At 39.0% G+C, this 14,420-nt stretch overlaps 1 protein-coding gene across 2 annotated transcripts in view; it reads right to left on the bottom strand.

Moving 5' to 3' along the window:
• HIAT1_1 (Hippocampus abundant transcript 1 protein) overlaps positions 1–14,420 on the bottom strand; it is a 55,371-nt gene extending 40,951 nt beyond the window's left edge. For both annotated transcript variants that reach the window (XM_051216638.1, XM_051216637.1), the window contains exons 1-4: positions 14,314–14,420; positions 14,182–14,280; positions 13,840–14,145; positions 5,039–5,284 (exon numbers count right to left, since the gene is read on the bottom strand). In XM_051216638.1, coding sequence (XP_051065227.1) covers positions 5,039–5,284; positions 13,840–14,145; positions 14,182–14,280; positions 14,314–14,361 — 699 coding nt within the window. In that variant the 5' untranslated portion in view covers positions 14,362–14,420. The remainder of the gene's footprint in view (positions 1–5,038; positions 5,285–13,839; positions 14,146–14,181; positions 14,281–14,313) is intronic.

Genomic DNA, 14,420 nt, shown 5'->3' with positions numbered 1-14,420 from the left:
ACAAAGAGTAACAGGCGTAAGTAATCAGATACATTACACTGTTTATATAATACAAAAATCAACAATAGTTTTCTTTAGCACTTTCTTTTTTCTTCATGATTTATGTATATTGTTTTAATATATCGAATTGTAAAATGTGAAAATTTCAATGGGTATTTTTGTTTTGTTGTTGTGGTGATTGTGGTTGTTTAAATAATCGATTACAAAAACAACAACAACAACAATAACAAAATGGGGCGAGAATTTTGAAAATTAAGTCAATTAAACATGAATATTAATGTATCAATCATTTGACTTTAATTTATTGTAATATCTAAGAGAGAGAGAAAGAGGGAGAGGGAGGAAGGAAGGGAGGGAGGGAGGAAGAAAATAATAATAATAATAATAATAATAATAATAATGAAACTGTAGAATAATTATTTAAATGATATTAGTTCATGCTTTAAACTAATGTGAACTTTATGTCAAAACAAACGAATCCGAGTTTGAGTGTTCACATTGTTCATATTAAAAAAGTTTATTTGTGCATTTTGACACAATAACAACAACAACAATAATAATAATAACGGAAAAACTCATCCTTCTAAGCTATAATACATAAAGCTTAACGATTGATGACATCGACACTACTATCTGAAGTTTGTGCTGCTACTAATGATGATGATATTGTTCAGAAGAACGATGAATACTCTACGACTAAACCATCCAGCTTAGACAATAAAACTTCATCAAAATAAAAAAACAACAGTTGGATGATACTATTCAACTGTCAGTGAAATGATGTTCATTTTGTAACTGTTGAAAACAAGTTCAGTAAAAATCAATCCTCTTAAGATAGATAATATTTAGTTCTTATCTTTTCCTAGAGCTTGAGAGCTTTAATAGTATAATACGGAGGCGCTTCTCACTTTCTCGAAATGCTCTCAAATGGCCACGCGTATATAATCTCTGCCAGGGAAGTCCTACTCACTGCCTTCTCGTGGCGGGGGTGTTGTTTACGAAAATGAGAGGACGAAAAGCGAATGTCCGGCGCTTTAACCGGATTCCAAACCAATGGTGCACATGGGCTCCAGTATCCTGAATGAACAAATGGTGTCTGAACCAATTGTTAGTCACCGGCTTCCATGGGAATGTATCTCCTTACGATGCTCCACTGCCTTGTGGATCAAACCTTCAGGTCGAAGGCTCGGGGAGTGGCCCCCTAAGATAACCACCTGCTTCGGTTTCGGCACCCGGGCAGTATCACAGCCCTCATACATATCGAATGAGATTTGTGTGGCGCATATGTATTTGGTGCCTCCTTGTACCAATATCTATGTGTTAAAATAATAATAATATATATAATGGTATACTAATTAAATTACCAGAAAATGTGATAGAAAGTAATAATGGATGTGTCGCTGAAGTTCATGGATTGGTTGAAGTTAGACATTAACATTGTTGGATACCAGCTCAGTGGTCTAGTGATTAAGCGCTGGCGCGCGAGACTGATGGGTCCTGGGTTCGAATCCCGGGAGGCGGGGTCGTGAATGCGCCGTGCTGAGGAGTCCCACAATAGGACAAAACGGCCTTCCAGTGCTTCCAGGTTTTTCATGGTGATCTAGCTTCAAATGACTTATGAATTCAACTACGACAATCTCCACAAAACCCTTTATGATACTACTAAATCATAGTTTACAATTGTTACAAAATAAGAACTATGACAGAGACTCGTTTGAAGGTGATGAAATATGTATGAATTGGTCAATTTAGTTAAATATTGAATGTATATTAGTCATTTGTTGAAAAAGAATAGTGAATCACCTTGAGAGAAGTCAATCTGTATAGCACACATATATATATATATATATATATATATATATATATATATATAGGTACAGTTACACATATGTGTACGTTTAGTCCTTTTTTTGCTTTATGTCCAAGATACATATTATTCACATGTCATTGTCCAATTAATGGATTTCGTGTTTACGCATAAAGATCAATAAATCCAGTGCTAGTTAATATATATATATGCATATGGGTGTATTGATTTGTTTTAACCAGAGAGAAAAAATACAAGTGTCTTTATACTTCTTTTTAGTATTGTTTTCTCTCGCCTTTCTTGACTGCTGAGCCGATAATCTGCCACTCTGTGTTAACTCAATACGTACCTAACAGTTTACTTAATTTTGTGGGACAGGTTCATTGTGTTGGCTACATAAAGTGGTAGCTAAATTTGTTAAGGTGTTCGATTTTCAACCACTAAGTTCTAGGTTCGAACCTCATTTTATATACTTTAGTTGGGGTAACCGGGAAATATCATCAGCTTATAATCAAGTATCTGGTGGACGAATCAATTTATTTTATACTCTACCTAAACGTGTTTTTGATGATGGAACATCTCGTCAATTATGATCATGTAGTTTCTGCCTCCGCGCTCCGTTCAACAGAAGTAGTAACTTTCAAAGTTATCAATTTGATCCAAGTAGAATATGAAAGCTGTTCAAAGCTGAAGTTTTGAGAATTTATTTATTAATTATTTATTTGATCACATAAATATTGATACAAAGGGGCACCAAATACATATGTGCCACACAAATTCCATTCGATATGTGTGAGGGCTGTGATACTGCCCGGGTGCTCAAATCGAAGCAGGCGGTTATCTTAGGCGGCCACACCCGGAGCCTCCGACCTTAAGGTCTGATCCACAAGGTAGTGGAGCATCATAAGCAGATTCAGTCCCATGGAAGCCGGTGGCTAATAATTGGTTCAGACACCATTTGTTCATTCAGGATACTGGAGCCCATGTGCACCATTGGTTCGGAATCAGGGCTTTCCAACTGCACTAGGTGGACTCTCCGCGTCCACCAACCCGGTTAAAGCCGATGCCGGACATTCGCTTTTCGTTCTCTCAGTTTTGTAAACAACACTCGTGCGAGAATGTAGTGAGTAGGACTTCCCTGGCAGAGATTATATACGAATGGCCATGTGAGAGCATTTCGAGAGGGAGAGAGGATTCTCCCCACTCTCGGCCGTACCAGGGCATTTGGGTGTGTATGTTCAAAAAATGAAATGACTAAGTGAATCCTTTTATTCTACGATGATTTTAAAATGGCTTACTCTTTTCTTCATCACCTTTTGTTTCGTCTATTTCAGTATTTATCAAGTGGACAATTATCATTTTTTTATTTCTTTTATTATACTTCTCATCTACGATCTATTTGCATTTGATCATTTCTCATTATCATTATATAATTGTTATTTTAATTTCCGAGTGATTTTCTTTTCATTATACAGTGAAATACTAATTTGATTTGATTATAAACTTATCTGTATAGTAAATGATAGTGTTGAAATGAAAATTCACTATGTGGAATTATTTCAACTTCTTTCTAATGAATGAAATTATAGGATTATATTATTTTTAAAATGTTACTTATTTACTAAGTTCGCGTGTCTAACCATTGGTTACGATAGTCACGCGAACACCAACCAAGTAGTCTGCACCTACCAACAAGGCTCAGATTGGAAGTTAGTGACTTCAAGGATTGATGCCATGCTTTGGTTTGGCCAACCCTAACTTTCTTCCAACCATCCCCAACACCGGTTAGCATTGCACGTCGTGATAATCGGTGTTCAGGCATACGTAACACGTGACCCAACCATTTCATTCGATGAAGATTCATAACCTCATCAACTGATTTACCATCATTCCCTAATACCCTGTGTCTAACATCACTATTACTTACCCGGTGATCCCAGCAGATGCGAGCAATATTTCTAAGACATCTGTGGTCAAATACTAGTAGCTTACAAGTATCTTCTACAATTAATGACCACGTTTTGCAGCCGTAAAATAAAACAGAACAAACTGCCACGTAGTATACCCGTCCCTTAATTGATAGACGGATATCTCGCCTTCGCCATAGGTGAAGTTGACAAAAGCCAAACAAGATTTCGTCAGACATCAACCCATTAGGGCTGATCAGACTTCCAAGGTAAGTGAAGTTGTCAACGCGTTCGGCTACTTCACTCCTTATCCTTAGTTCAGCTGTTGACGCAGGCCAGAGTGATGTACGTGGGGGCAATATATATTTGAACTTGGGTAAAAACGTAGTGTTTTGTGAACTATTACGTCACTACAATTTATATTGAATTAGATCATACAGTATTCATTTAACAACAAACATTATATACATTATGAATTCAATATTTAACATGGAATGGCAGCAACTCAAGGTCTAGGGGAATAAATATTTGAACCGTTGACTGTACAGGGATTTGATGGCACCAAGATATTTCCCTCATACAATCAATATGTGCAGTGATGCTGCCTTCTCACAACGGAAGGAGTGAGTTAGACAAGGTTGGTCATAAGGAAAGCAAACTTCACTTTACCCTTACAGATTTCCATCTGCTGGGGTAAAACTTTCAAAGTGCGAAGCTAACACATAACAAGCACTAACCACAAAAAGCCGTGTGTAACTGACTTCAAACATTTATCTCTTAAACACTCTAATTATGCTTACAGGTCGCCAAGATCACTACTAATTCTGTGTGTTCCTCAAGTACCATAACCAGAAGTATCTTTCTATAGTGTGGACATCCAAGAAATGAGAACCGCCAACATACCACTAACGGTACTGGTAAACAACTTGTTCACAAGAAATTCCCAATGGAAAACAGAAAAAAATTCATTCGATGAAATCTCATCCAGTTATAAACATGAATAAATACGATTAATATAGTACGATTATGTAAGGTAGTGATAGTTGATCGGAAGGAAATCCTACTTTGCTCCATACCATTTTAGCATCAAATTTTGACACTAAATCCTATAGTTTGTAAACACACAATCTGAATACACTTTAATAAACGCGCAGCTATACCTTGTTAACGAATAATAACAGAAATGGAAACAGGTTTTGAGACCATTTTTATTAGGATCTCTGCCAAAAAAAGACTCCATATAAGGTTGTGAAATAACGATAATAAATAATAATAATAATAATAACAGAAGTACTAAAGCATAATAAACAGAATATAATCTTACCGCAAAAGGATCAGCTTTACCCCATGAGAATTTACCAACTGGTCCACCCAATGTAGTTACAGAGCACAAATGACCAATACGTACTTTTTCCGATAAAGATTCAGGTACACAAGCAAGTATAAAACAAATGTCCAAAAATGCAATAGCAGTAGCTAGTGCAACAACTAATTCTTCACTATATACACGACCAAGATAAGCTCCAATTGCAGGTGAACTGACAAGACTGGCGGCAAATGTAGCTGAAACCTTTGTTAAAGAGAGGAAAAAAAGAATGTTTATATCTATATAATTATATAGTTGTGAATACATTGAAAATAAAAAATTGATTTGATAGTAGAGAAAACTAAACAAGTGTTTAATAAATGACTTCGAATGTCCTGATGCGGTCGAGAGTGGGGAAAGTCAGCCGTCCCTCTCGAAATGCTGTCACATGGCCACGTGCGTACAACCACTGCCAGGGAAATCCTGCTTACTGCCTTCTCGATTATATATATATATATATATATATATATATATATATATATATATATTTATTTATTTATTTATTTATAATATATATAATATATAATATTACTCCATTGTTAGTTCTCAGAATTTATCCGTAACTTAATCTTCAACAGGATATAACAGAAATGATGGGTTGACATAAGTCACCACACTTTTAAGCGAGTATGGGCACCAAAAATTGACCGGTAGATCCCAGGATCTTTAAGAACGGTGCACCAGGACTGTCACTAAAATAATAGTTGGAGTACTTACTAGAGTTTAAGAGCTGGATAAAATCTCATTTGACAGCCAGAATCGCTTATTGTCTCAGTTTACAAGAAATAACAGAAATCCTCTAGGGAAAACCTTAGTTGAACTGATTTCACCATCATAATTTATAAAATATTAGCTCCTACAGTTATTTGACTCTTAAATAGAGCTTTAGAACAATAAACATAAGAGAATCATAAGGTTTTATTACTGGTCAAGAATTTGTCGACCGAATCCACGCCCGTCAGCGGGATTTAGAGCACAAGCATAGACGTACATACACAGACTCGGAACTCTTCATTTGAATACTACTAGTCGAGTCAGAGCTTATGGTCAACTTTTAGCTGGATTAGAATAATGTTCCTCATGGATGTCTACGTTCGTTATGGATATACTTTTAGTAACGATACTTCACCTAAATTTTCGGAAGTCGATCACGTACTATGAGACTTACTTATCGGCTTGGAGAATGCATGGGGACCACAGAGTCCGATTTGGAGACAAGAAAAATGCTGTTTTTTTAATCCCCAGAGTAACAACGCTTGAGTGTTTGGAATAGGTTTCTTCCCCTCTAAATCGAAAAGCTGCTTCAGTAGTGATTTTTTAGAGCTTAGTTTCATAATGAGGATAATAGTCTGGTGCACCAATGATTCTCAACCTGGAAATATCTCGACATACTTAAAAAAAACCCCAAAACCTATGGAAACCCTGGCCAGTTGTGTTATACGCGGACATACCAATTTCTTGATGACGACCAAGTACACTAGACAGTTGTTTGTGTTCGTCTATGGTTTTGAAACATATACGCGATTTACCAGTAGTTGATTGTAGATGTCTATTGAAGGTTATTCATCTATGGTGGGGTGGTGCTTGAATCAAAAGTAGAGCACTAGATAAAGATGGTGAGTTGATGAGGACATAAGCATTCACTGACAAAGGTAATTGGGACAAATTTTATACATGCTTAGCCATCAACGACCTCAACGTGCGATAATCGTTAGGGACGGAGTAGGGTGAAAGTTAGAGGAGACCAGACCGAGACATGACATCAAATCGTAGAGTTATAGAATGTTAGTTTGGGCTGTGTCAGTATGTGCAGACCTTTTGTTTGGGATTCGGCAGATAGTGGTTGAAAACGTTGGATGACATGGTACATAATCGGTTGCAGCGTAGATGATATGTAATTTATTATCTTTTGGTTTTATTATCCCATCAGAATTCTCAATCTAGGGATTTGCTTCTTTTCAGAGTATATTCATGTTTAGTTTTTTTTCATATGGATGAGAACCACCATAAATCCAAAGTCTTTGCTATATATCATGCTAATCCCATCTCGCTTGTGCTAGTACACATTGTGCCAGATCTTAAGTTGTTTAGACTGAATGCCTGGTCTGAAATAAGGGACCTGAGCGAATACTGCTGTGTCACTGACTCCCTGGGCAGGGTCTTATAAATAACATGACTCTATGTCATTATTACTTAGATCTATTGATAAAATAGCTTAGAATAACTGCGAACTTATTAAATGGGCTACACAAAATAATAGTGGTTTTATGAAATACAGGAAAGCTGCTTATTCATAACCAGAATGAAAAGAACGACAATTCAAACTCATCCTACTGTTTATGAAGAACATAAAAAATGACGATGGGATAATGACTGTTTTCTAATCTAAGCAATACCACCATCTAATCTCAATACATAGTGCCCGCAGTGTCGAGTCACCTAGACTGGTGGCCACATTGCAACATGATCGATAGCATTCGATCTGCACTAATAGGGACTAGACAAGCATGAGATTGATCACCGCCCAGTGATCAATCAATTGTGATTACATCTCAGTCCTACAGGAGGTTAGTCACGGCTCGGATAGCTCAGTGGTAACGTCTCTGACTGTGAAGCTGGGTGACACGAGATCGAATCCGCCAGGGAGCACCAGTTCCCTCAAGATTACAGGTACACCTTGCTGACGAGTGCCAAGTAGCACGAAACCCGGGTCCAGGGTTTCCTGTTGACTACCTCCAACCACCATCTAATCTCAATACATAGTGCCCGCAGTGTCGAGTCACCTAGACTGGTGGCCACATTGCAACATGATCGATAGCATTCGATCTGCACTAATAGGGACTAGACAAGCATGAGATTGATCACCGCCCAGTGATCAATCAATTGTGAATACCTGATGATGTTTCAAGTTACTACATTGATACGTCCTTATAATCACATCCAGTGTCTCATGCTGAGTTATTATTAACTGACAATTATTTAGTCCCAAAACTAGCTAATAGTCCTTGGTCTAAAAATCAATGAAAATTTATGGCTACTAGATAATCTGGGAAGAGTTTAAGATGACACAACCAAGTGACTGATGGTCTCCAGTAGCTCAACATATGAACTGCTTGACTTCAGTGACATATGTGCGTATCGTCACATAATGCTAGCAATTCATTTGAGACAACTACAACTGCACACTGAGCTGTAGAATATCCTAGACTCGGAGAGGCTATGCTTCAGAGGTAGCGCGAAACTGACCTAATTAGGTCGTAAAAAATAGAATAATGTTAGGTTTTCACCACTTGGGTGAAATCCAACCAGACCTAAGCAACTGAGTCTCTCAAGTTCTGCATGATGTGCAGTACGATAACGACCAGCATTCCACACAGAACTGGTATATTTATAACACAACAACATAAGACATGTAAACGGATGCGACAATCGCTTGACGTGGTGGTCGACCTATCGTGATGAACCAATAGAGCTATACTGGCTGGAACTATCGTTCCTCAAGGTCCTACCATGTCAGACGGGTCGGTTGAAGAACGGTGAGAATAAAAGCAGCAAACGCAAGGTCCAAGGGCGAAGTCGTACTGCTGAATGTACAGAGGTGTGGTGGCAGTAAGTTGTTTCCTTCAGACAACCAGCACAACAGCGATGCTGCCTTACCACAAGCAGGGATGGGGTTAGAAAAGGTCGACCCTAAGAATGCACAACTCGCCCCATTCCACAGATATCCGTCTCAGGAGGTAAGGTCTCAACAACTACGGAGCAAACACGAAAATTACTCACAAAACGGTCGTGTGTGACTGTTAGCGGGACATAGGCTGGATTAAAACATGCTCAATGCATGATTGCCTTGGTGCACTCTGATTGGCTAATTCTTATCCAATTAGCACTAGTCGATAGTTGGAGAATACTCTAGAATCTTCTCATGTAAAAACTATAAATATACTGACGTTTTCTCTATTGTGCTTCCTACTGGCTTTTGACTTGCTATTTGGAATATAACCTCTTTCCTGTTCAACCGTGTTCTGATTTGGGGACTTGTCGAGTGAATCGGTGTCCGAGAATACTAAGCAATAGGAATAGCTGGGTCATCATCGTAAGAAGAAAGAGATTATAACAGTGACCAACTTCAAGCAGTTGTCCCTTGGGCACTGAGGTCACGTTCTCAGATCACAAAGACCACCTCCAACACAAGTTCCTTTTCAGGTACCTCTAAGAGAGCCTTTCTACAGCGTGGGCAACCAGGAATTGGAAACCCTGGTTGTAAACCAATGGTGTACATGGGTACCAGGATCCTGAAGGAACAAATGCCGTATGAACCAATTATTGGTCACCGGTTACCATGTGACTGCACCTGCCTATTTTGCTCTACTGCCTTGTGGATCAGACCTTTAGGTCTAAAGTTCCGGGTGTGGCCCCCTAAGAAAGCCGCCTGCTTTGATTTGGGTACCTGGGCAGTATCATAGACCACACACACATCAAGTGACTTGTGTGGCGTATATGTATTTGGTTTCTCTTTGTACCAATATTTATGTGTTCAAATAAATCAATAATTCCTAATTAGTCTCCCTTTTCAATTCCTACTATTCCTCCTACCTCGAATTTAAACTTAAAACTTCCTTCTCAGGTGTGGGGCGAAATACTGTCCCAGGTCTACTAAAACCTTGCTTCAAACTACACATCGGAGCCTTCAACGTACGCACTCCATTTCAAATCGGCAAGCGGGCCTTCCTGGCTAAGACCCTTGAATCGCGTACGATTGGTGTATGCTGTATCTCCGAAACACACACACATAAGATTCCAATGTGGTCATTCATTCGACCTCACTTAGCCCAAACGGAGAGCCAACGAGATACACCCTCCGTGTATTTGGCGACCCGATGGCAAGTTCCCGTGAACTGGCGGGTGTAGACATAACACTAAGTATGAGGGCATAAAAATCACTGTTATAAACTCTCTGTTTCCTACTACGTGAGGAAAAATGTATCTTCTTCATGCATTCGATCAAATACCTTGGTTTTATCTTAGATAAGAACGGTCGCCGACCAGACCCTGCCAACTATCGACTAGTGCTGATTGGATAAGAATTAGCCAATCAGAGTGCAACAAAGCAATCATGCATTGAGCATGTTTTAATCCAGCCTATGTCCCGCTAACAATCACCCTTTGAATGGATCTATGGTAACAATCGCCTATACGCTGTTCGAATAAACGGCTAGGTAAGAACTCGGAAGGATAGGGAAACATGTTGCCTTTTCGTCGTTTCTAACTACGCTCCCACTGACTGCAGCCCGGATGAAGTGAAAGATGACTTTTACTTCCTTATAAAACTAAGCGCTCAGAAATAGTACATGCAGCAGGTGATAGGTAGGATAAAGTAAACAGAAAGATATTTAAATTGATATTTTTGGTATTCCGGCACAGTGAACAGATAATGGTGATCGTCTTCTGCATCTGTGCTCAGATAATCGTTTACTTTTAGCAAACACTAATTTTAAGCATAAGGAGAGACATCACCTAGCATGGCGACCCACTACATCAAACCAACGATGGACTCAAATAGACCATATTGTCATCAGTGATCGTTGGAGAGGCCCGATAGAAGACTGTTACTCGTTCTATAATACCTGTTTGAACTCCGGTCATGCTCTAATACGACCACGCATTTGCTTGTGCCTCAGTGGATGCAGAAAAATCACACTAAGAAAACCCATTAGAATTGAACTTAGTGACAAGAAAGCTAAAAGTAGATTCCAGGAAAAACTGACGTCACACTTAGGTAGTTCTGCAAACGAAGCTGACCAAGATGTTACATGGAAAGATATACGAACAGCTGTGATGTCTAACAGTGATTTAAACCAAAAGGTTACGAAAAACCAATGGATTTCTGCTAAGTTTATAGCACTGATAGATTCTCGTAAACTCATCCGACCGGGCTCTCAACACGATGAAGAACGAGAGGAAATCTGATTTAGGTTAACCAAAAGCCTAAGGAACGACCGTGAGCAGTGATGGGCAACGAAATAAAAGAGATTGAAAAGGCAGCGGCTGTAGGAAACACAAGACAACTTTTCAGACCAATAAAAGAAACTGGAATTAAGTCGGTGCATACACTCTTTGTCTTCCCTTAAACTGTGAAATTAAAATTACTTTATATCTTCCTTTCTACCAAGTCTTTCTTCTTGTACTACATCCTTATACACAATGTTTCTTTTAGATATTACCACCAGTGAAGTAACTTATATGAATTCAGTGTTCATCTTGTTGTGCTAATGAGGTGTGGCAACTTGGACCGATACATATATGTGCCTGGTCCTACGTTTTTATTTATTTATTATCTATTTTAACACAGATATTGGTACAAGGAGGCACCAAATACATATGTGCCACACAGATCTCATTTGATATGTGTGAGGGCTGTGATACTGCCCGGGTGCCCAAACCGAAGCAGACGGTTTTCTTAGGTGGCCACACCCGGAGCCTTCGACCTAGAGGTCTGATCCACAAGGCAGTGGAGCATCATAAGCAGATTCAGTCCCATGGAAGCTGGTGGCCAACAATTGGTTCAGACACCATTTGTTCCTTCAGGATACTGGGGCACATGTACACCATTGGTTTACAATCAGGGCTTTCCAACTGCACTAGGTGGACTCACCGTGTCCACCGGCCCGGTTAAAGCGCCGGACATTCGCTTTTCGTCTTCTCAATTTCGTAAACAACACTCGTTGTGCGAGAAGGCAATAAACAGGACTTCCCTGGCAGAGGCTATACACGCGTGGCCATGTGAGAGGATTTAGAGAGGGAGGGCGGGCTTTCCCCACTCTCGGCCGTATCAGGGTATTTGAGGGGTCCTATGTTGCAGCTGAATGACTGATTTTGGAATAATGAAATATTACTGTCACACTTCCTGTAGACAATCCAGTTAATTTTTTGATGAAAACGTCATTTTGTGTTTGAGAATGGGTGAGACAAGGCATTCTAAAGAGTGCCTTAAAGCTCGAACTAGACATTTCAGTCTATATAACTAACGCTGACTCCTATTGAAGGAAAATGTTTGACATCGTCGAGTCGCCGACAAACCTCAACCTCGAACTTCAATCGTTGGCAACGTAGGTATGCTAAGTGACAAAACACCATTCATAATACCAGCTGTTTTGGAGTTTGTTAGCGGGACATAGACCGGATTGAAGCATGCTCAATGCATGATTGCCTTGGTGCACGCTGATTGGCTAATTCTTATCCAATCAGCACTAGTCGACAGTTAGAGAATACTCTAGAATCTTCTCATGTAAAAACTATAAATATACTGACGTTTTCTCCATTGTGCTTCTGACGTGCTTCTTACTTCCATCTAACCTTGTTATTTGGAATATAATCGCTTCCTGTTCAACCATGTTTTGATTTGGGGACTTGTCGAGTGAATCGGTGTCCGAGAATACTAAGCAATAGGAATAGCTGGGTCATAACCGTAAGAAAAGAGCGATTTATAACAGAGTTCTAGTAAAATAAAATCAACTGTTGACGGATTAGTATCACTCGACTCTTAGCGCTTGATTTTCCAGATGGGTGAGACTAGATTCTACTGCCATAAGGTTGCCATACAAACCCATAAAGAACATTAAACTGTTGAGCCGCCTAGAAATTCCAATCACACGATGGGTCTTCGAGAACAAAATGATAGGGCTCTTGATTCACAAATCCAATGTACGAGACATCGAAGCAACATCAAATGGATATGTATAGACTCCAGCAACTGAGTTACGCTCTCAGGGTCACATGATCTCTTAAGTTATGGAATCCACCTGAACGACTCGTTTTGAATTACGGTTTGTCAATTATACTAGATAAAAACTTTGAATCTGATAACTCAATTTACACACAGGATGCCCCCTTACCGCGCGACATTAAGGAAGTAAATAGGAACTCCTTCGAAAAGTTTTTGAATGGACAATATGAAGATGTTCAAAAAGATTGATTGAACTCTGTTTTATTAAGACATTTGGGCAACATCCTGCAGTACTGAAAATCGATTAATGATTGACGTCCAACTCATTGAGGTCGAATACAGAAAATACTAATAATAAGTTTAAATTTAAGTGATCGATTATGTGAAATAAATAGTGAAGCTGCAAACAGACAACCAGTGCCACACAAAATGTAAGCAAATAGAGGGCTCATTGGGTTCATTCTTTCTGCATAGTTGGCACAGCAATCGCAGAAATTGACACCAATATAAACCGGCATGTCAGTCCAAAGATGGTTTGAAACAATAAACTAATACACGAAATAATCCACCACAGACTACAGTAAGTTATTTGCAGTGTTCGCATCACTGGTTAGTGTATAAACTAAATACTAATAATAAACGCACGAAGGTAGTACACTGGAATGCTATACTTTAGGCGATCAATTATAAGAGCATGGGAAATCTGTCTTTTATATCTTATTGACCCATATTTCAGTTGGGTAATTAAGGCTAACATCGAACATGTCAAATAACGCTACTGATTGAGAAAAAAACAGTTCAAACTACATAAACCAAAGAGGCAGGGCAAAAGTGTTAGCTACCAAAAACCTTAGTCAGAACACAATTAACTATCGAAACTTTTAGTCCATTACCTGTTTCGTCAAGAAATGAAGTTTTACAGACTAAAAAACCTTAAAATTGGTGTGGTATTTGTGAAGGAACAGAAAACCTAATTTTTGGACAATTAACTTCGGTGTGGAAAAGTTACCAGTCATATTTTCATATCCGAACTTACTAGTCCATATCCCCAGCTTCTATCTTCTTCTGATGTGATATCAGCGACATATGCCAAAGCAAATGAAAATGTCACTGCGAAAATACCTGATATACTGATCATTGTAAAATACCACCAATGACTGATTTTCATCAGTGGTATTGGAGAACAAGAGAAGGTTACTGTTAGAAGTAGGAAAGGCTTTCGTCCAAACATATCTGAGAGAGCACCCAGAAATGGTGCGCTAAGGAAGGATAATATTCCCTTTACTCCGTGAATGATACCATTCATCAGAAAGGTATGTTTGGGAAATGTCTCATCTAAAACCTAAAACGTATAAATGGTAACATAACTGGAGTATACCGAGATCATTGGGGTGGTTAGCAATCCGAAGGCAAAGAACTCTAGGAATATCACGATGGCAGCATGATAAACAGTGGGTTTGTACCAACATGACTGTTCCTGAGAAGTTTGTTGAAGGTCAGCACATCTTACTTCGGGCTTGTGATCGCCAGATACAGTTAGACGCCTCCTACTAACCATGTTTTACAGCCTAGCCGTCATAATTTGAAAATAACGTCAACGTCTCATTTGATTTTGGC

Source organism: Schistosoma haematobium, chromosome 6 (genome assembly GCF_000699445.3).
Source record: "Schistosoma haematobium chromosome 6, whole genome shotgun sequence".
Classification (NCBI taxonomy): Eukaryota; Metazoa; Platyhelminthes; class Trematoda; order Strigeidida; family Schistosomatidae; genus Schistosoma; species Schistosoma haematobium.
This window is presented reverse-complemented; position numbering and strand designations above follow the sequence as displayed.